At 63.2% G+C, this 20,200-nt stretch overlaps 2 protein-coding genes across 3 annotated transcripts in view; one reads left to right on the top strand and one right to left on the bottom strand.

Annotated features, from left to right (window-relative positions):
- Positions 1–1,227: 1,227 nt before the first annotated feature.
- Positions 1,228–20,200, top strand: part of LOC308501149 (tyrosine-protein phosphatase non-receptor type 11-like) — a 21,993-nt gene continuing 3,020 nt past the window's right edge. Inside the window, exons 1-15 of one of the 2 annotated variants that reach the window (XM_081056995.1) lie at positions 1,228–1,290; positions 6,781–6,903; positions 7,691–7,888; positions 8,446–8,632; positions 8,727–8,846; positions 8,953–9,066; positions 9,191–9,287; positions 9,371–9,450; positions 9,831–9,986; positions 10,202–10,333; positions 11,039–11,193; positions 11,320–11,387; positions 11,475–11,562; positions 11,695–11,789; positions 11,913–12,731. In XM_081056995.1, the coding sequence (XP_080913121.1) occupies positions 1,277–1,290; positions 6,781–6,903; positions 7,691–7,888; positions 8,446–8,632; positions 8,727–8,846; positions 8,953–9,066; positions 9,191–9,287; positions 9,371–9,450; positions 9,831–9,986; positions 10,202–10,333; positions 11,039–11,193; positions 11,320–11,387; positions 11,475–11,562; positions 11,695–11,789; positions 11,913–11,953 (1,668 nt within the window). In that variant the 5' untranslated portion in view covers positions 1,228–1,276 and the 3' untranslated portion in view covers positions 11,954–12,731. Of the gene's footprint in view, positions 1,291–6,780; positions 6,904–7,690; positions 7,889–8,445; positions 8,633–8,726; positions 8,847–8,952; positions 9,067–9,190; positions 9,288–9,370; positions 9,451–9,830; positions 9,987–10,201; positions 10,334–11,038; positions 11,194–11,319; positions 11,388–11,474; positions 11,624–11,694; positions 11,790–11,912; positions 12,732–20,200 lie in introns of those variants that run through there. The other variant, XM_081056994.1, reaches the window with a different exon arrangement.
- On the bottom strand, positions 13,547–17,111 carry RNF223 (ring finger protein 223). Its single transcript, XM_081057010.1, has 2 exons — positions 16,368–17,111; positions 13,547–14,949 (listed from the first exon to the last, which is right to left on the bottom strand). Exon 2 carries the CDS (start codon positions 14,938–14,940, stop codon positions 14,089–14,091), a length of 852 nt encoding a protein of 283 aa, XP_080913136.1. The 5' UTR covers positions 14,941–14,949; positions 16,368–17,111; the 3' UTR covers positions 13,547–14,088.

Here is a 20,200-nt window from a genome sequence, read left to right as displayed (position 1 = left end):
TGCAGACCTGAAGTGTGAGCAAGTTGGAGGGGGGCACTAGCTGAAGGAGGGGAAGCTGGCGGCCTGCGTGCAGGATGGAGGGGCCATCGGCCAGGGTGATGGGAGCCCGCAGATCCCGCGGGGCCTGGCAGACCTGGGAAGAGGCTTTGGGCTGTTTGAAGAGCTGCAGGAAGCGCCTGGAGGAGTTGGAGCACAAGTGGAGTCGTCAAGACTTCATCAAAAGGGTACCTGCTGTGTGGGACAGAGTGCTGGGGCCCAAGGGCAAATGGAGAGAAGGGAGGGGTTTGGGGTAGAATGGATAGGCCTGTGCTGGGTTGGACTCAGGGTGGGGGAGGCACTAATGGACATGAGGTGCTGGACTTGGGGAATGTGTCCTCCAGGGTGCTCCCCCGCAGGGCTGAGAGGGAGCCAGTGCTTCCAGAACGAGGAGGGGCTCTCAGTGCAGGACCCTCAGGTGGCCAGACTGTCAGCAGCTGTGGGTGGGGGTTTGGGATCAGGAGATGGAAGCAGTAAAGGGCACTATGCTGAAAAGGTGGCGGAGAGGGGCTGGACAGGAGAGGCCCTGACGTTCCTACATCCTGGCGGGGGATCTAAAGGTTGAGAGCCCAGGTGAGGCCCCCCAGGGACAGGCTCAGGAAAGGCCGTTCGGTCACTGGGGGTGAGGGGGGCAGAGGTGGCCGCGGGCCGACTGACGGGCAGCTGGGGTGGGGGCAGCTGTAGCGTGAACAGACTCGCTGAGGTTTGGGGGTGTGAGCATCGCTTAGACGGTGGGGAGACCAGCGGTCGGCAGGGAGGGTGGCGGGCGCGTGGGAGGGCTGAGACCGAAGGCCTGGCAATCACGTAGGATTCTCCCCCCAGCAGCCTCTGGGGTCTCCCGGGGCACCCTCCGCCCCGCTTTCCTAGGTGGTGCCCGCGAAGGCCTGGAGGCTCCTGGAAGGAGGCACCCGGGAGAGCAGGACCCGGCCGGCCGATCCGTTTTTGATAACTCGGACGCAGCCGGGGGGCTGGGGGCCGTACCGCACCTTCGCCCTCCGAGCCGGGACACGCGTATGAACCCCTCGGTCTGAAGCTCGGCGCCCTCGAAAATTTGCTTTTATCTCAACTTCTCCAGCAACACAGCAAGACGTGTGGGCGCGGCGCCTTTAAGGAAGCCCGGGGTGGGGCATCGGGATGGGCGTGGTCTCTGGGCGGGGCTTTTAAACTGGGCGTGGCTTCCTCGGAGCGGCCCGAGGGCGCGGCCGCCTGGACCCCGCGGAGCGCTGGGTGCGGAGCAGACATGACCTCGCGCAGGTGAGCCTGGGCTGCCCGGTGGCCCGACTCCGCGACTCCAGGAGATGAACTTGGGAACCGCAGGCGAGATGCGACCCTGGGACGTCTTGCACTCCCAGCCCGGTCAGCCCCAGGCCTGACATCCTGACACCAACCCCCCCGCCACAGCCAGGGCCAGATGCCTGGGTCCAGCCGGAGGACAGCCTCACTGAGGCGGGTGGAAAGGACTCTCTCCCATCGGGGGCTGGGCCTGGGTAGAGGTCAGAGGTGTTCTGACCCCAGGGTACGGAATGTGCCCTGAAGGTGGTGGGTGGCAGTGTTGGGAGCCTAGAGTAGGCAGCAGGTGTCAGGATAGTGGCAGACCATCCCTGTGTACCCCTCTGGATTCCTTGTCCTGCTCCAGGCTCCCTTTTGGCCACCAGAGATGTGTTCCCCTTGGCGGGGCACCTCTCCTTTCCCTAGGCCGGAAACTGAGGGCAGAAGCAGTAGGAAGGCACAGAGGGTCTAGCCTCCCTCTCGACTTGGTCCCTTGACCATGCCTACTTGCAAGGACCAGCCCTTCTTCAACAGGCTTACCTCCCCTCTTAGGGGCCAGGCTCCCTGGCAGTAGGAGTGTGAGAGCCAAACAGGCCCCAGGTCTCCGGCTTCCTGCCTCCATGGAGAGTGTGACAGGAACTGGGCACTTCCTTCTGCCGAATCCCTGCTCCCTGGGTGTGTGCACACACACACACACACACACACGTGTGAGCTCAGATTCGAGAATGCATGTGCATGTCAGTGGGGAGCCACAAAGGTATAAGACACATGTCACTGCTTTCTGGTACATCCAGAATACCCTCTTCTAGGGCTTGGTGAGGCCAGAGGTCACAGGAGTGGTCACCTAGACCCTGAGTGAGCCCCTAGATCTATGAGGGGCTGGGCAAGGTCTGAGGTACAGGGCCCACAGGGCTTCTGTCTGCCTGAGCAAGGTCCCCAGCCCAAGGCAGAGACCCTTGCCTCCCCCACCTCCCACCAGCAGTGCCTCAGCAGTGAGGGTCCAGGCCCCCTGCGAGGGGTGTTATAAGGAGCTTCCTGGCACACAGGCCTCAGCAGACTCATGGGTCCTCTTGGGCTCAGGAATAGTGGGTGTGAGTTGGATCTCTAAGCATTTGTCAGCCCTAAAGCCCTGGGGTTCCAAGGTTTAACATCCAGCTGGAACTCAGGGAGGAAAGGGTTCCAGGGTGTAGTTGGAGTACCCCTCGAGCTTTGGTCAGCCTCACTCTTATTTGTCCCCGGGCAAGTTTTGGTGCTTGGGGAAGGCCATGTCCATGTCATGTGTGTGTGTGACCCTGGGACAGCCTGGGAAAGCCCCGGGTGGGGCTCTGCCCACCATCGCCAACCCCTCCCTGCCCCACCCTTTGATGACCATCTGGACTGTCACTCCTCTGTCCCCTGGGCCCCTGCCCACACCTCTATCAGACCTGGGCAGGCTGGACCAAATCACAAGTAAAGCCCATCCCCCGCACCTGCCCCCACCCCATGGCCCTTTCCCATGGCCCTGTGGTTTGTGGGTCAACGGGCACCACCAGCCATCGGCACCACTCACCCCAGGGCTCCCAGCTCTGTGGTTTGATGTGTTGATAGTGGTGCCTGGAAGAGGGCTGGGCCCTGTGGGGAGGAGCTGCTGAGCCCCTCTTCAGGCAACTTTTCAGTCCAGGGGTCGGACAGGAAAAGCACGTGTTTGGTTAACTTGGTTCCATATAGATAGGACGTATAGATAGGACGGAACTTGGTTGATTGAAATTCCTCTGGGAAGCGCTGGTGGTGGTGGTGGTGGTGGGATGCTTGCTGGAGCCTGGGGGCCGGAGCAGGAAGATGGGGAAGGGCACTGCCTGTGCTCTGTGAATCTCAGTCCTGGAATTCCAACCCAGGACCCCTCTCCACTGCCCGTGTGCCATCCACCATCACAAAAATGTCTGTCCTGCAGGCGTGTCCAGCCCCTGTATCATGGATAGGCATGTTGACAGGCCATTCATGTGTCTCCCAGGGTCCCAGGGTTGGAGCTGTGCCATCTAAGGATGGGACACCAAGGTCATGCAGAGAGCTGGACCAGTCTATGGCCAGTCTGGGTTCAGGCTGATCTCTTAGGTGACCGTGCTGTCCTGGGATCCTGGGCACAGACTGGGCTCAGCTGGGCCTTGAGGAGCCCAGGCTGTTAGACTTTTGGGGGGCTCAGTATGCCCGGCCCACCACCGTGCCTCCCTGGCCCTCCCTGGGCCTGCCTGGCCCCGTCACCACGTGGTGAGTCACTGACCCAAACGGAGCAGGAAGCCCTTCAGCATAGAGGTGACCCTGGGCTCTGGCAAAGTGGGGCTGTGGGCATTGGAGACGACTTCCTACTTCTCCCTCCCCCGCCCCCCGTCAGTCAGGGGCAGCAGGCTGTGCCTCCAGGCCAGGTGGGGGGACGTGAGGCCCTGCCTGGGCCAGGGATGGTGGGAGGGCGCTGGTGGGAGCTGTTGCAACCTCTCAGGACGCCCCACCCCTGGAGATTTCCACCTGATAGACCCAGTGGCAGCGTGTGGGGAGGAGAGGGTGATGGAAAGTATGATTGAGAGCCCTTGGAAGGACAAACAAGGTGCCGTTCTCCCCTCTCTGTGGCTTTGACGCTGGGCCTCCACCCTGAACCCCTGCCCCCGCACTCTGGGCATTGCCCATCTTGGACTTGAGTCTGAGGCTGCTGGGCCGGGGGAGGGGATATGTGGGCACAGGATGTGGTTCTGCTGAGTGGGTGGCTGGGGGGGTCAGAAGCTTGCTGCTGGGTTCCAGTCCCCTCTGCAGCGCGTTAGTGCCAGTCCTGGGATGGCACAAGGCCATCGCCCTTTTCCTGGTGGCCTTGCTGCTCTCTTGTGACTGGCCCTGCAGATCACCAGGAAGCTTCCCTGGCAGCCTCACCTGCTGGACCACTGGACCAAAATTGCCCCCAGGCCTGGCTCCCCCGTTTGAACCAGAGTGGGAGGGAGCTTGGAACACCAGGCCCAAAGCTCAGGAAGTGCCTGACTGGCGGTCCTCCCTCCCCTCAGGGAGTATTGCTTGTGCTGGGTGGCCCTGGCCAGGTCACCTGAGCTTCCGGGCCTCTCTGAAGCAAAATGTGGACCCTGGGGATCCATCGAGGTCAGAGCAGAGCCTGTCCCCATGGGCGTTTATGTTTAGTGGTGAAGACACAGGGTGACAAATAAACACAAAAGCACGTATGTGCCTGTCTGCTGTTGACAAGTGCCACATATAGAAGGTAGGGGCAGGGGTGGAGCTGGACTGCTGGCTGGGGAGGGCCTCTCAGGAAATGTGAGCCGTGCCCCACGGGGGCGGGTGGAGATGGCCAAACAAGGTCAGTGAACAGACATGGAGAACGGGGCTTCCCAGAGCGAGCCCATTGGGTAAGGGAGTGCTGGACGGGACCTAGTTCTCCCATGAGGGCCACTGGCCAGCTTCAAGTGCCTTGAGGTGCACTTTCTGAGAAGCCCTCTGCCTTTGGTTGTAGGGTCAAGGATAAGGACAGGCCTGGAATCAACAGTGTAGGCGAGAGCTGGTGGGCGCTGGCTGTGGGGGAGTGGTCAGCCCTGAGCGTTACTTGGGAGTTCAGCCGACAGGGCACTGATGGACAGAGTGGTGGTGCTGGGAGAGAGCCAGGGGCTGCCCCCTGAGAGGGGCTGTGTGGTGGCCCCCTTCGCTGAGTGGGGAGGACCAAGGTCGGGGGCTTTGGGCTGTTATCAGGAGCTTAGAATTTTGCAAGTGTTCGGATAGAGATGCTGTTGACCTTTCCAAATGGGTACTGAGAAGAGTGGGGTCTGTGAGTTTGAAGCCCAGAGCCCCAGCGGGGCTGGACATGTAGGCAGGCATAGGGCAGCGGTGGGGGGCTCCAATAGCCAGGGTGAGAAAGAGGAGGTGGAGGCCCCAGCCAAAGACCCCGGCCACATGGGGCAGAAGACGAGGGAGTGTGGGGAACTCGGAGGATGTGTTTCTAGGAGGTGTGGTCCACTGTATCAGATGCTGTGAGGACCGAGCTCAGCACACGGCCCTGAGCTGAGGTCTCAGTGGGGCTGGAAGGCGAGGGCACAGGTCTGGGGGCACTTGGGCTAGGACGGCAGTGTGAACCCACGCAGTTCTGGCCCACACAGGCCAGAACTTCCTTCGTTGGTGATGTTTGTGTCCTGCACTGTCTCCTGGCTGTCAGCAGGGAAATGTGGCCCGTGTGACCGAGGAACTGGAATCTGGTTGAATTTTAATTCACCTGTGTTCACATCCCCACATGCTGTGGGTTCCCATGTTGGACAGTACAGACCAGAATAGGGAGCTGGCAGCAGGACACAGGGGGCCTTTGGGAAGAGGAGGAACCAACAGCAGGAGGGTCTGCAGGGAGGAGGGTCCGGTGGCTTTGAAACAAGAGATGTGAGCTGACCCCATTCTAGAAAAATCTCTGTGGGGGCAGCATTGTCCTTTTCTGGCTCCCATCTCGCAGGTCACTATGGGGGCAGGCCAGGGTCCAGCCAGGGCACAGCAGCCCTGCCCAATGTGCCCAGGTTGTGACTGGGGGGGTGCCACCTTAGGGACCTCGGTATAGGGGTTGCAAGGCAGCATGGTTGAAGTTGGGGGTCCAGATGCAGGTCCCTGAGCGCACCCTCCCCCACACTGTGTGTCATCTGTGCAGTGAACAGGGGACACCTCCGAACAAGATGGCATGATAGACGAGGTTCATGTTACAGTGTTACTGCTGGGGGGCCACCGGGGGGCAGAGCAAAGGGGCCATTCCTTCATCTGTTCCCTCCCTCGTCCCTCGTTCAGCCATTCCTGCTTCTCCTTCCTGACACACTGCGACTACCACACAAGGACCTGTGGTATCAGGTCCTTGGCCCAGAAGTCCCTGCCCTAACGGGAGGGGGGACACACTGGGACAAAAGCCACTGGGGTAAAGAAAACAGAGTTGTGATCTCAGACGTGGACTCATGTGTGGCCTTGCAAAGGGCCCTCGCTGGCTGTCCCCCATCTCTTGGGGGAGGCCTGGAAGGAGCAGTCGCAGGGAATCAGGGCTGGGGCAGGAGGGGGAGGCTCCGCTTAGCCTGGAGCCCCCTCCAGCCCCTCACCAACACCTGCCCCATGGTCAGTAGCTCCTGGTGGTCCAGCCACACTGGTTCTGCCTCTAAGATGCAGCCATCCAACCACCCACCTGCCTATGTCCCAGCCCACCAGGCAGTCGTGCACATTCAAGCACATGTGCTAGTCCCCAGGCGGTGTTTTCAGCCCTGAGACAGAGCACTGCACAGCACTGCCCATCTGTGTCTCTGGGACCCACGGCACTCATACCCTGCGGTCACCGCCCAGGGAAGGTGTGAGCTGGGGACAGCCCACATAGGCGCTGAGGGCAGGTGCCATGTAAATGGTGCCGGAGGCTGGGTGTGGGTCAGCATTGGGGGGTTGTACCCTGGGCACAGCGTCTCCTGGCTCCCTGGCGTCGCTGACTGGCTATCCTCATTGCAGGTGGTTTCACCCCAACATCAGCGGGGTTCAGGCGGAGCAGCTGCTCTTGTCCAGAGGCCGGCATGGGACCTTCCTGGCGAGACCCAGCACGAGCTGCCCAGGGGGCTTCACACTGTCTGTCAGGTGGGTGGGAGCGAGCCTATGGCCCCAGGAGGCTTCAGTCTGAATGCCCACAGCTGGGGGCACAGGTGGGGATGAGGGTCCCCAGTCCTCCCGAGTGGTAGGCAGCTTCCTGGGTGTTGAGGACCACACTGGGGGCTGGACACCGAGAGCTCTTGGGGGGGCTGGGGAGCCTGACCAGGCAACCTCTGGGCAGGAGGGAAGTATTTCTAAGACTCTCAGGGAGGTGGGTCCTCGGGGGGGCGGGCAGGGGGCTGCAAGGGCTGTGATTGCACTCCCATCTTCAGGTCTGGCTGGAGCCCATGTGTGGGGAGGAGGGGTGGGGAGTGGACAGCCAGACCCATGTCCACCCTGGATGGGGAAAGGTCAGTCTGTGAGAGTGGTGGTCTGGGGAAGGGGGATTCCAAAAGGGCTCTAGATCTTTCCAGGTTCTTTGCTGAACCTGAGGCATCAGGCAGGACTGAGGTTAACCCTCAGGCTGGACTTCCCTCACCTTGGAGAACCGTGTTCTTCCCTGGGGCTCCTCCGGCCACGCTGTGGGGCCTGGGAGAAGCTGTCTTGGGGACCTGTCTGTCCCCAGTCATCTAGAGCCCGGGCCAGTGGTCGGGTGAGGCAGAGCCTGTCGTGGAGGGCTGTCTGCATACAGGTTGAACTGGGGCCTGGCCGTGGCCTGGGCCGCGCCACGCAGAGGCCAGTCCCTGGGGCAGGAGCAGCCCAGACGGCCTGGAGGCTGAGGGTGGTGACAGTGGGAGCGGCCTCCCAACAGCGGCCGGCGCACCCGCCCTTCCAGGCGCCAAGACGAGGTGACCCACATCAAGATCCAGAACACGGGCGACTATTACGATCTGTATGGTGGCGAGAAGTTCGCGACGCTGGCGGAGCTGGTGCAGCACTACACCGGCCAGCGGGGGGCGCTCCTCCGGGAGCGCAGCGGGGCCCCGGTCGAGCTTCGGCACCCGCTGGGCTGCCAGGACCCCACGCCCGAGCGGTGAGCACATCCGCCGGAGTCTGCGCAGTATCCGAGGGCGCTTCTGGGTGTCCCGCACAACGGTCCCCTGGGGTCCGGGGCATCATTTCCTCTAGGTCCCAGGCACGGGATGCGGGCGTTTGTGTGTGGCAGTGGTCCTGCAGCCGGCCTACCCCTGCCCTCCTGGCGGGTCACGTGGGGTGAGCGGGTTCTTCCAGCCTCCGTTTTCCCAACTGCACTGCTGAGGCCAGAGGGAGCTGCACCCGCCAGGGTAGGGGTGGGGCGGCTCTGGGGAGGTGGCCCTTCCCCTCCTCGCTGAGGACCAGGCTGCCATCTGGTGGCCACCCCGGGCCCTGCACAGCCCTCCTGTCCTGCCTCCCGCCGGCTCTAGGGGAGGGGAGGGTCAGGGAGGTGGGCGGGGCAAACTGTGACCGGCTTGGGTGGGCTGCTGCCTGCGCCCCTGAGGTCTGTGTGGGTCTGTCTGGGAGCCTTCCAGCTGTATCCGGTCTGTGCCCCCTCACCTGGCCAGGCTGTGACCCCCAGTCTCACCTGTGCTCCCACCCCCTTCCCCGGGTCAGGTGGTACCATGGGCACCTGTCTGGCAAAGAGGCTGAGAAGCTGCTGTTGGAAAAGGGGCGTCCGGGCAGCTTCCTGGTGCGGGAGAGTCAAAGCAAGCCCGGGGACTTTGTGCTGTCGGTGCTCGCAAAGCAGCCCGACAAGGAGGACCACCGACCACCGGTCACCCACATCATGATCCGCTTCCAGGTGGGAGGCAAGGCCAGGATGGGGGTGGGGCTCAGGGGAGGCAGCAGCGGCCAGACCCCTCATTGTCGCCAGACCCCTCATTGTCGTCCCACAGCCAGACGGGAAGTACGACGTGGGAGGCGGGGAGCGCTTCGACTCCCTCAGCGACCTGGTTGAGCGCTACAAGAAGAACCCCATGGTGGAGAAGTCGGGAGCCGTGGTGCCCCTCAAGCAGGTATGCACCCTGATGTGGCCTTGGGAGCCAGAGTGGGTTGCTCCCAACCCAGGGAAAAGGGCGCCGAGGGACCCTACCCAGTTGGACACGGGCCTCTCCCTGTCAGCCCCTCAAGGCCACAAGGATCACTGCCGCAAGCATGGAGAGCCGCGTGCGGGAGCTCAACAGGCCCACGGATGTCGGCGAGAAGGCCAAGCAGGGCTTCTGGGAGGAGTTCGAGGTGCCAGACTTCATCCTCTGGCCGGGGGAGGGCCGGCAGAAGGGCGCGGGCGGGGAGGTGGGATGGGTGTTGGGGGATCTGGGGGAGCGTCGGACCTCGGCTGAAGCCTCCTCCGCCTTGCCAGATGCTGCAGCAGCAGGAATGCCGGCTCCTGTACCCCCGGAAGGAGGGACAGCGGCTGGAGAACAAGCCCAAGAATCGCTACAAGAACATCCTTCCATGTGAGGGGGCGGGGCCGCTTCCAACCGCGGGTCCTCTGCCACAGGGGTCCTCTGGAGACCTGAGCGGCATCTTCCCTTCCCAGTTGATACCACCCGTGTTGTCCTGCGTGGTGTGGACGACAACGTACCTGGAGCCGACTACATCAACGCCAACTACATCAGGGTGGGTGTGCGCGAGGCAGGTGTGAGTGGCCAGCTGCAAGTGTGGCCCGGTGTGCATCAGACAGGACTCCTTGAGCCAAGTCTGGCCACATGCCAGTCTCCTGTCCCATTATGAGCCTGGAGCTCCTGCTGGCAGGCCTAGGAAGAGGCAGGACCCCAGGCTTCAGTTATTTGGGGGAAGGGGCGTGGCAGTCCCCAAGGGGTCCTCAGAGGGGGCTGGACTAAACATTGGTCCTAAGCTCCTCCCTAGCCTGTGGTGGGAGGGACTTTGTGTGTGAGCCACCCGGTGCTGCTCTGCATATCATTTGCATAGACTTGCACTTGTTCTCTGGCACGTTAAATCCTGGAAACAGTAGGCAGCTGACCACCACCCCCTTTCAGAGTGACCCAGAGGAAAAGCCAGGCCATGGACTTGGCAAGGTATACATCGCCACCCAGGGCTGTCTGCCAACAACAGTGTCTGCCTTCTGGAGGATGGTGCACCAGGAGAACACACGTGTCATCGTCATGACCACCAGGGAAGTGGAGCGAGGCCGGGTAGGAGCTCAGGCTTGTCCTCATGTGCTCATCTGGACTTGTGCCGGTCACTGGCCTCACCTTGCTTCTTCAGTCTTCGGGAAGCTCTGGGGAGCGGGGATGGCCCTGGAGAGCCCCTGTGTGCATGCATGTATGCGTGTGTCCCTGCAGGGCACAGGGGCAAGGGTGCTGCTGGTGGTCTTGCAGCAATGTTGATGCAAAGCACTCCCTCCCAGAACAAGTGTTTCCGATACTGGCCAGAGCTGCATGGCAGCCAAGAGTACGGCTGTGTGCACGTGTGCAACGTGGCTGAATACCAGTCCCAGGGCTACTGTGTGCGGGAGCTGAAGGTGTGGCGGCCAGACCAGGTGAGCCTTGAGGGCAACGGGACATACGAGGCCAGAGTCAAAGTGGTCAGGGAGTCCCCAGGTCTGCGCTGGGGGTGAGGAGGGCCTGTGTAGGGAGAACCCCCTACCTGGCCCCACCCAACCCCACTGATCTTGTTGGCTTCTGTGTCCCTCAACCCAGTCGGCACAGTCTTGGGCTGGGCCTGTTGAGCAGTGTTCACAGGCAGGCCACATTCTCAACACCAGGCCCCAGGGGCCAGTCCAGGGACTCGGTGACCTCACACCCACATTGGCCTCGCCCTCCACAGTCTCCTCCTGGCCCATCAGCAACTTCAGTCTCCTGTGTATGCCAGTGGTGCCTACTTCTGTCGCAGGCACAGATCCCTCCACGGGTCCCCTCTGTCTAACAGACCTCTCGCGTTTGGCCCTTCCCAAATAGAACTCACTGCCCCTAAAGCCTGCTCCTTCTTCCCTTCCCCAGCACTTGAGCCAGCTGGGGCCATCTGTGGGGCCCCCCAAGCCCTTAATCCCCTATATTTCTCCCGCGCTGTCCGGCCCAGCCGGCTACTCCTCCTGGCCGTGCTGTGCCTCTTCCTGGTTCATTCCCTGCGCCCCTCCCACCTCGGGGGTCACAGCAGTTCCCGCCTTCTCTGACCCCGCGGCCCGGCCCCACCTGGGAACTGCCCAGACTTGCCCGGGTGGCGCTCACCGGCTCGCCCCGCCCAGGAGGAGCCGCCACGCACAGTGAAGCATTACCAGTACTTCAGCTGGCCTGACCACGGCGTCCCCGCCGAGCCCGCCGGAGTCCTGGGCTTCCTAGAGGAGGTGAACCAGGCACAGAGAAGCACGCCGGGGGCCGGACCCATGGTGGTGCACTGCAGGTGCGGCTGGGGGCGGGGGCGTGGCCACGCGGCGTGGGCGTGGCCACGCGGCGTAGGTGCTGCTCGGGGCGGGGCCACGGCTTCGTCCGGCGAACTCGCCACAGGCCTCCCGGTCCGTCCTCACAGCGCCGGCATCGGACGCACCGGCACCATCATCGTGATTGACATCTTGGTGGACCTCATCCGCAGGCAGGGTGAGCCGCCCCTCTTCTCTAGCCCCGTCCCTCCCATCGAGCCACGGCCCACTCTCCCGGGCCCGCCCTGAGCGCACTCATCTCCAGGGCTGGACTGCGACATCGACGTTCCCAAGACGATTCAGCTGGTGCGACGGCAGCGCTCGGGGATGGTGCAGACCGAGGCGCAGTACAAGTTCGTGTACCTGGCGCTGCAGCAGTACATCCAGGGAGAGCAGCTGCGCCTGCGCGAGCAGGTGGGGGCGGGGGCGGGCCGGGGCGGGGCCTGCGCGGGCATCACCATGGTGACCGGCGTCCCCACCCCCAGCGCGAGCCGTCGGAGCGCGACTATCAGAACGTGGGCGCCGTGCCCGCCGACCTCGGCCACGGCCCTGGACCCGCGCCGTCCCGAGCGCCCGCAGCGTGAGTCAGGGCGTCGTGGAGCAGAACCAGGCTGGGGTCCCCGCCGGGAGCTGGGAGGCCGCGGGGGCGTGGCCGGGGCGTGGGTGCGTGAAGAGACGAAAGACACTCCTTCTCCACCCGCAGGACCCCAGAGACCTCCGGCGGCGTGTACGCAAATTTGCTGAGCCTCGGGAGGTGAGAGGCCCCGCGTGTTCGCGCCCCCGGTGCGGCTGGAGCCGCGGAGGAGGTTCTGAGCCCAGGAAAGCCGGCCTTCCCGTTCTTCAACAGACCGCGTTTAGGATAGTGCAGACTGTGGCTTGTCCAGGAGCGCTGGGGGAAGAGGTCCGGGAGTCTGCCCCTCAGACCCACCCACGAGGCCTGGACACCCAGAAATGGGGAGAGGCAGTTGGTTGTGCCAACTGGTGACTCTGTCCCTTCAGGGGCTCCCAGGTGAGGGTGGCGGGGGCAGGCCTTCAGGCTGTGGCTTGTCTCAATGTGGGAGGCCACCAGTGACCACGTGTGACCCTGTGTGTCACATGTTTGAGTGTCGCCCCGTATGTGTGACATGAGTGACCAGCAAGGTGGTGGCCAGTCCGTGCTTGACCTGACTAGCCACGTGTTTGTGCCCAAGCTCCTTTGCATCCCCCGGAGCCCTCCTCAGCCCTGCCGCAGTGGTGTGGTCTGGGATGGGGCCCGAGCATTGGCTTACTCCCTGGCCATGACATTGTGGTTCAAGCTGTGACGTTGCGCTCACAGGAGGATACATGCATGCTTGCTGCATGAGGGAATGCTGTGAGATGCTTATGTGCCTGGCCCTGCCCATGATGAGGGCGAGGCTCGTGTGTGCGTGAGTGGTGTGTGACGGGGGCGATGGCACTGTCATGTGGTCCACGGTCACACGCATCCTCCCATCCCCAATGGTGCTGTGGCTTTGTCGTGTCCTCAGTAAAATGCCATTCCCAGTTCTGTGTCTTTGTTGGGGCCTGGGGAAAGGGTGTGTTTGGGTCCCCACAACTGAGGCCAGCGTCTCCAGGGTCTCCCCACCTTAGCCAGAGGCTCAGCTGGTTGGAGCAGGAAGTCCTGGGCTTTGGGATGAGGGGTGAAGGGTGAGGACGCCGAGACTAGTATGAGCCAGAACCAGCCTGGCCTCTCTTGGCCATGCCAACCTGGTGCTACAGGCTTCCCGGGGTTGATAGAAGAACCGCGTGGGGGTGGCAGTGGGGGCTGGCAGGACTTTGCCGCTTCACCAACCAGGCCCAGAGAAGTCTGCTGGAGGGACCTGAGGTTGGTGGCTCTTCAGGACACACTGGTTGTCACCATCTCTGCTGCTGTGTACCCTTAGGCCTCAGTTCCTGGGGGGCAATGGGGTTCTGCAGTCCTCCTGTCAGGTCTTCTAGCAGGATCGCCGGTGGGGCCTTGGCTTCTTGGGGGTGCGGCCCTGCGTGACCACAGTTGAGCACGGGGAAGGAGGGCACTGGACCACCAGGCCAAGGCCTGGCCCAGTCCCAGGTGCTCTGGGCCTTCCCCACCTCCCTGGGGGAGCTTCACGGTCCTGTGAGACAGCAAATCCAGAACGGCTGCAGCCTGTCCACAGCCCAGAGGGGACCGGAGTTGGACTGCCTAGAACCTGGGGCCCACCCACCCTAGGGGTTGCTGAGAGTCTGATCCAGTAGGAGTGCTCTCTGGATTGGGGTAGGGCCGGACGGTGGGCTTTTCTGGAGGGCGGGACCCAGTGGTGCAGGGAGGCGGGCGCACAGGATGAGGAGCCCATACCAAATGTGATTACAAAATAATTTATTTAAAATATACAATTCAGGCAGGTGGGATGGGCACTGGGCGGCTGGGCTCTGCCGCTGCATTCTGTTCCCTGGTCAGAGGGCAGGATCAGCACCCCCAGCCAACGGAAGGAACCAGCCCTGCCTGGGGAAACGTCTGGGGAAGGAGCTGTGGGTGAAATGTGAAAATAAGACAAGGACGGCGAGTCCCTTCTCCTCGAGGGGCCACCCCTGTGAGCGATTCACTGTGTGTAAAGAGGGTGCTCGCCAGGCTGTCTGTCCCAGGTCTCAGTTTCCCCATCTGTATGATGGGAGTTAGGGAGTGGTCTCTGGGGCTCATAGGAGTCTGTGATTCTTGAAGGCTTCGGGGACCCTTTTGTCCACCCCATCAGGACCCAGCCCCATACCCTGGGGGGCAGGTGAGCCAAATGTAGCCTTCAAAGATGTTAGGACCCCTCTGGCATCCCCGAGGGACTGACTCAACGGCTGCTGCACCCGTGACTCCAGCTCGGGCTGGGGCCCCACGCGTGGAGCACGGGACAGCCCTAGTCGTCCGCCAAGGGCCGGAGAGAGAAGGTGGTTGTGTAGCTGACGGTGGCCGTGGCAGCGTGGCCCGGGGGCCGGGTCAGGCAGTGCAGGCTCCCGGTCTTGAGCGCGCACTGCACGGGCCAGAGCACCACGCAGAAGAGCACCAGCAGCAGGGCCGTGACCAGCGCCATGCGCCTCCAGTCCCCCAAGCGCGCCCAGCAGCGGGCCACGCGGCTGCGGCGGTGGGCGGGGTCTGGGGCAGTCGTGGGTGGGGCGGGCTCGGTGGGCTTGCTCAGGCCCACGTCCACGCACACGAAGCTGGGTGCCGCGAGGCCGGGGGCGGGGGACGGGGCCCGGCAGCACAGCTTGGTGCCCTCCAGCCACACGGGCTCCTCCCGCCGCAGGTGCGCCGGCATCCTGGCTTGCAGCTGCCGGCTGGTGCGCAGTGCGGGGGCCCCGGCGGCGGGCACAGCCGTGGGCTGCCGGCAGAACGGGCAGGGCACAGCCTCACCGCCAGGTCGGCCTGTTGGCTGGGCGGCTGCCAGCCGTGCCAGGCATTCTAAGCAGAACACGTGAGTGCAGGACAGCTCCTTGGGCGTCTTGAAGATGTTGTCATAGCCAGAGAAGCAGATGGAGCACTCCAGCGGGGAGGCCACCTTCTCTGAGCCAGGGGTCCTGGGGGACCTGGAGCCGCTGGCCGAACCGGGGGACCTGGAGCCGCTGGCCGAACCGGGGGACCTGGGGTTGCTGGTCGAGCTGGGGGACCTGGGGCCGCTGACTGAGCTGGGGGACCTGGGCACCGTGGCTGTGGGGCTGCTCTGGCCAGGGGGCGGCATGGCCGTGTGCCACACCTGCTGGCCTGATGACATGGCTCTGAGCTGTGGGACAAACAGAGGCCACCGTGAGTGACCACAGGCTGCCCCTTTCCTGCAAGGTCAGCCTGTGGCTCTCGCCATCCCTCTTGCCCAGCATTAGTCCCAAGGAAAAGATCCCAGGAAGGACATTGCCCACCTGTGGGCAGCTCCAGAACGTCCCACCTGTCTCCAGGTCTTTCTGCTCAAGTAGTAACCCCGCCTCCTCCTGCTGAGGCAGGGGGCGTGTCCTGGGGTGCTCAGGCCTGATGGGCGTGTGGGGGGGGAAGTGTCTGAGAAGGGAGGTGGTGTGCACACCGGTGTCCTGCTGACTGCTTGGTGGATGCCTCTTGCTGGGCCTGCGCTACCTGGCTGTGCCCCCTGGGCACAGATAAAGGTGAAGAAGTATTTACATCTGGGCTCTGCAAGGCTGGGCCCAGGTCTTGTGACACACACAGCCAGGGTGCAGAAAAGGCAGCTCTGAGAATAGGATGACTCAGCCAGCTTACCCAGCCAGTGGGCCCTGCACGCTCCTAAGAGGGGACGGCTCTGGGCCAGGTGAACACGGACCCCAGTGTGGGCGCCTGGTTGGGTTGGCGCACGCCCAAATTGCAGGCAGCCGTGTAAGGACAGGTGCCAGGCCTGGCTGGGGGAGGGTTAGGAGATTAGGTCTGGGGGCTGGGCTGAGCCAGTCAGTCTGCGGGAGATGCGGAGGCCTAAGCAGGAGGGGGGGCGGTGTCTCCCGGCTGTGCCCCAACCCATAGGGCCAGCTTGTCTGGCTGGTGACAAGGGCCTGGTGCCATTCCTAAGCCCACTGGAGGGGAGAAGGAGGTGAATGGGCCCCACTGTCCCCTCTGGGCCGATCACACAGCTTTGTCCTCCTTCTGACCCATTTCCACAGGAGACCTTGTCTCTGTTTCCCTGGCCAGGCTCAGGTGACCTGCCTGCTGACCAGGGCCCGCCCCAGGCCTGTCCCCACCCCTTCACTGGGCCCAGGTCACCACCCCAAGAAGCCACATGGTGGGCAGAGGAGACCAGAGCCTTTGAGCCATGTGACCCCATGGAGCTCAGGAGACCCCCCGAGGTGACCGCCAACCTTGACTGGCTCATCCGTCCAGGTGAGCCAGTGGGATGACTTGGTGACATGCGGTGAAGGCGTGGGTGTTGCTGCCTCATGAGTGACTGCAGTGAGTCACAGTGACTTCACTATGATGTCACCAGTGCCACCCGACATCTCGGCATGAGGTGTCACCATGTCCTGATGACAGTGGTGGCCGCAGGCTAAGCGGCAGCCTCAGCGTCGTCTGGGGGACTGTGAGCTGCCTGCCCCCACCCAGCCGGTGTGCGCCAGGAACCGGTTTCTTGGCACTGAGGCCTCACCCTCCTCAGAGCCGCCCACCTGAGCCTATGCAGGTCAGAGGTGAGTGCCAGCCATGCTGTCTTACCTGGCGGCCAGGGGTCAGTGGTGCTCCAGCATGGTCCTCCTGGCTGGCCACGGCCAGGCACTGAGGCTCTGAGCTCTCCTGTTCCAGCAGCCTTCCCTCCTTCTCCTCTGGGCCAGGCCCGGCCTGTGTGCCGCCTGACAGGTGTCCCTTCACGGGACTGGTCGCCAGCAGCTATCTGTGTCCTTGGTCTGGCAGGTGCGCCCTTTGCTGTATCTCCGACAGGTACTGTGCACAGTGATGCGTGTTCTTCCAGGTGTGGCGTGCCGAGGCAGGTGTGCGTTCTTGGGCTGTAGGTCCTGGCAGGTGTATTTATATACTTGAGGTCATGCTAGCCAAGGGCGTGGCCTCGGGCCTCCGGGATTGGCTGGCCGCCCGTCCTCTTCCTGGCAGGCTGGGTGGCACTGGACCGGGACTCAGAGGTGAGGGGTCAGAGTCTGGGGTGGGGCTGGAGGGTCAGTGCAGGCCTCCAGGGCCCGGGTGGGGACTACGGGGGTTGGATGCCTGGGTAAACTTCCCCAAGGCGCCTGGGACACTGGAGTAGCCCTTCCGGAACGACCAGCTCAGCTCAGAGCTGCTCTTCAGGGCCCCGACAGCTCCTGTGCGTCTGGGTGGGTCCCCCCATTCACCGGCTCAGCCCAGCCCAGCCCTTCACACCCTGTGCTCTCACTGCCGTCCTGCCCCCCAACCCGCCACCTCATGTATACAAACAGCCTGCTCGCATGCGTGTGTCCATGTGCCACCCAATGTCACACGCACACCACCTCCAAACTTGTGATTCTGCTGCCCAGCCCCCACCCCCTGCAGCCTTTGGGGGAACTCCCCATGTCCATGATGTCCCTCATGCCTCCAGGCCTGAGGTCATGGCAAGCCGTCCCCTGCTCCCTGGCCCTGCACACCTCAGTGCACATGCGAGCTGGGCTTAGGGCACTGGGCCCCCCACTGCTGAGGTGGGACCCCCATCACGAGCCTATGGGGAGGGGTGCTGACCGTGGTGAGGCTGGGAGTGGGGTCCACCCTGGGGGGCAACGGTCTCACACCCGTAGGCTGGCCTCAGGCTGCGCCCACCCACCAGCAGCTGCCCACTGCCCATCTCAGCTTGCAGAGGCTGCCTGGTGCTCGCAGCACTAGAAACACTGCCAGCCACAGAGGTCAGAGATCAGAGGTCAGCACAAGGAAGATCCTACCACAGCATTAGGAGGTGGGTCCGTGGGCATGGGACCCCAGGATGAGTGGGCCACAGGGAGATGGGATACGTGGTGGCCGATTCAGGAGGCTTAGATGTTGGGGGACGTGGGAGGGGGTGGGGCAGTGCCCTATTCCTGCAGGAGAAAGGGAGATCTGGGCTCAGGAAGGGGTTAGGACACCCATGTGTCCCATGATGGAGAAGAGTCCCTGTGAGAGTCCCGATGAGGGGGTGGGGCCTAGAGAAGAGGGTGGAAGCCCAGGGAGGTGAGGCAGTCCCTGAGGGGATGGCGGGAATTCAAAAAGAGGGTGGGGATTGAGCATAGGGAGCCTCTGTGAGGGCCTGGCCCAGCCTGTACATTATGGGGCTCTGGTTCCCATGGGGATTGTGATTCGGGGATCACATGCTTCCTCTAGGAAGTGTCCTCTTGCTCCCTCTGCTCTGAGAACACCCTCCTGAGGGCTCCTAGGAATATCCCAGCTCTGAGGTCACTTGAGCTCCACAGCGGACAGTCAGTGCCCAGAGGCAAAGGGACAGGAAGACCTGCGGAATGTGCCATCTGGGGCGTGACCGGGCCTCACTGCACAGGAGGCGGGGCTGGACCCTGGTTCTGAGACCTGGACAGCCCACCGGTCCCCAAACACCTGCTTACTGTCCAGCCACCAAGTACCTGTGAGTGGGTGGGTGGGCTGCACGTGTCTTCATGTGCGTGGTGGGCATGTGTGTACCAACACATGCAACTGGCTGAATGTGACAGCACGCATGGCCCCTGCGTGTGAGGGAGCCTGGGACTCACTGGGCTGGGGAGAGGACAGGTCCTCAACGACATCCCCATCCAGTTGTGGCTCTTAGATGTGGGGGCCCTGAGCCCTAGAGAGGCCTGGAGTCCTGGGCTGACACATGTCGCCCTCAGCCAGGTGGGGGGAGAGGAATGTGCCCCACCCTGGCCATGGTATCCCCACCCTCAGGACTGGGGCAGCACTGGCTTCAACTTCCCGAGCTCTGCCGGGCACACAGAAACGTCAGTGCGGGGAGAGGCCCTGCAGGGCTCATGTGGGACCTGGGGTCCGAGGGCCGAGCCTGGGCTGTGTACTCGGGTCCCCTGGGTGCTGGGCTCTGGCTGAGCTGCTCTGCTGGCACGTCAGGTGTACGCAGCCGTCCTGTACCCCCGCCCCGCAGTGAGGGCCAGGTCCCCAGAGGTTGGCCTGGCTGCCCCTCCCATCTCACTGTGGCTGCTTCTGGGGACCTGTGCCTCACGTCACCTCCTCAAGCCCTGCTCAGTCCTGCTAACACCCTGCTATGCACCCGCCTCTAACGCCACTGCCACCGTAGGGCCTTCCTCTTGCTGACCTCTGTTGGCTCTCGGAGCTTCTAGTGCTAAGTGGATGAATGAATGAATGAGCTGCAGCTGTGCCCCCAGGGCTGTGCCCACTGCCCATCCTCCTGGAATGTGGTAGGGGAATGCAGCTCCCTAAAGGTCCCTATGGTTGTTAACATGGTGGGGGTCAGGAGGGTACAGGCGCCCCACCTGCCTGCTGGGCCAGAGTGATGACACTACAAATCGGCCTCATTTTGGCCTCTTCTGTGAGGTCCTGGAGTCTAGGTAAGGGCTGGGTAAGGGACTCGGGATAGAGAGAAGCTGGGGAGGGGCTGTGCAGGCCCCCACTGCAGACGCCCTGCCCTGCCAGCTGCCCCCACCCACCTGCTTTCTGGCCTGGATGCCCATCAGGATTGGAGCTGGTGAGCCCAGTGATCCCACCCCCACTGTGGGGGCGCTGGGGCAGAGGGGGACCAGCGTGGCTGGAGGCCAGGGGGCCAGGCCACATCGGCCTCAAAGGTCAGGAGGAAGGCATCATGAGTGTGGACTGCAGCCTGGGGTGAAGGGTCCTTGCTGCTGTGGGGGGTGGGCAGAACCCGCAGGGTGGCCTGGAGGAGGGGCTTGGAGCTGGCCAAAATGACCCTGGTTTCAGGGTGGGAGGAGGCTCTCAGGTGGGGACGAGCTGGGGAAGCGTCCCCCATCTGTTCCTGGCCTGGGCCTACAGGGCCCGACTTGCTATCCTGGTTGAACATGGCTGTTTCCTGTTTTGTCCCCAAATTACAAGCCTGGGCTGGGTGCCAACATGGGAGCAGAGGACGCAAGCCTCCTCCCCCCTCAGCTTCCCCTTCTCAGGAACCCGCGGCACTGGAGGGCTCCCCTGACTTCGGGGGCCATGCACACACTGGCTGTGGGGTGTCCTCTCCTTTCCCTGTGGTCCCTGAAGCCACTAGGGACCCTGACCCTGGAGTCCCCACCTGTGTCTGGGTCCCCTTCTCTTGCAAAGATGACCGCAGAGAGCAGCAGTGCCCACAGGGGCACAACTGAGACCCCCAGGCTGAAGTGGCAAAGTCCAGTGGAGGCGCTGGAGCTGCTGCCTTCCCATCTTCCTCAGAACTCTTACCAGGGCCCCCACCTTGCGTTGACCACCAGGAGGTCACTGAGGTGTCTGGCCAGGCACTCCTCCCTGGCCGCACACATCTGCTCAGGGGCAGGTGGACCTGGGGGCAGCCTCCCTCTCTGCCGTGCCAGGCCCTAGGGAGGCTGTTGGCTATGGAGGCAGGCGATTCCCAGAGTGGCTGTCTCCACAGCAGAGCACAAAGCCTCGGAGCCCTC

This window comes from Rhinolophus hipposideros (genome assembly GCF_964194185.1).
Source record: "Rhinolophus hipposideros genome assembly, chromosome: 8".
Classification (NCBI taxonomy): domain Eukaryota; kingdom Metazoa; phylum Chordata; class Mammalia; order Chiroptera; family Rhinolophidae; genus Rhinolophus; species Rhinolophus hipposideros.
This window is presented reverse-complemented; position numbering and strand designations above follow the sequence as displayed.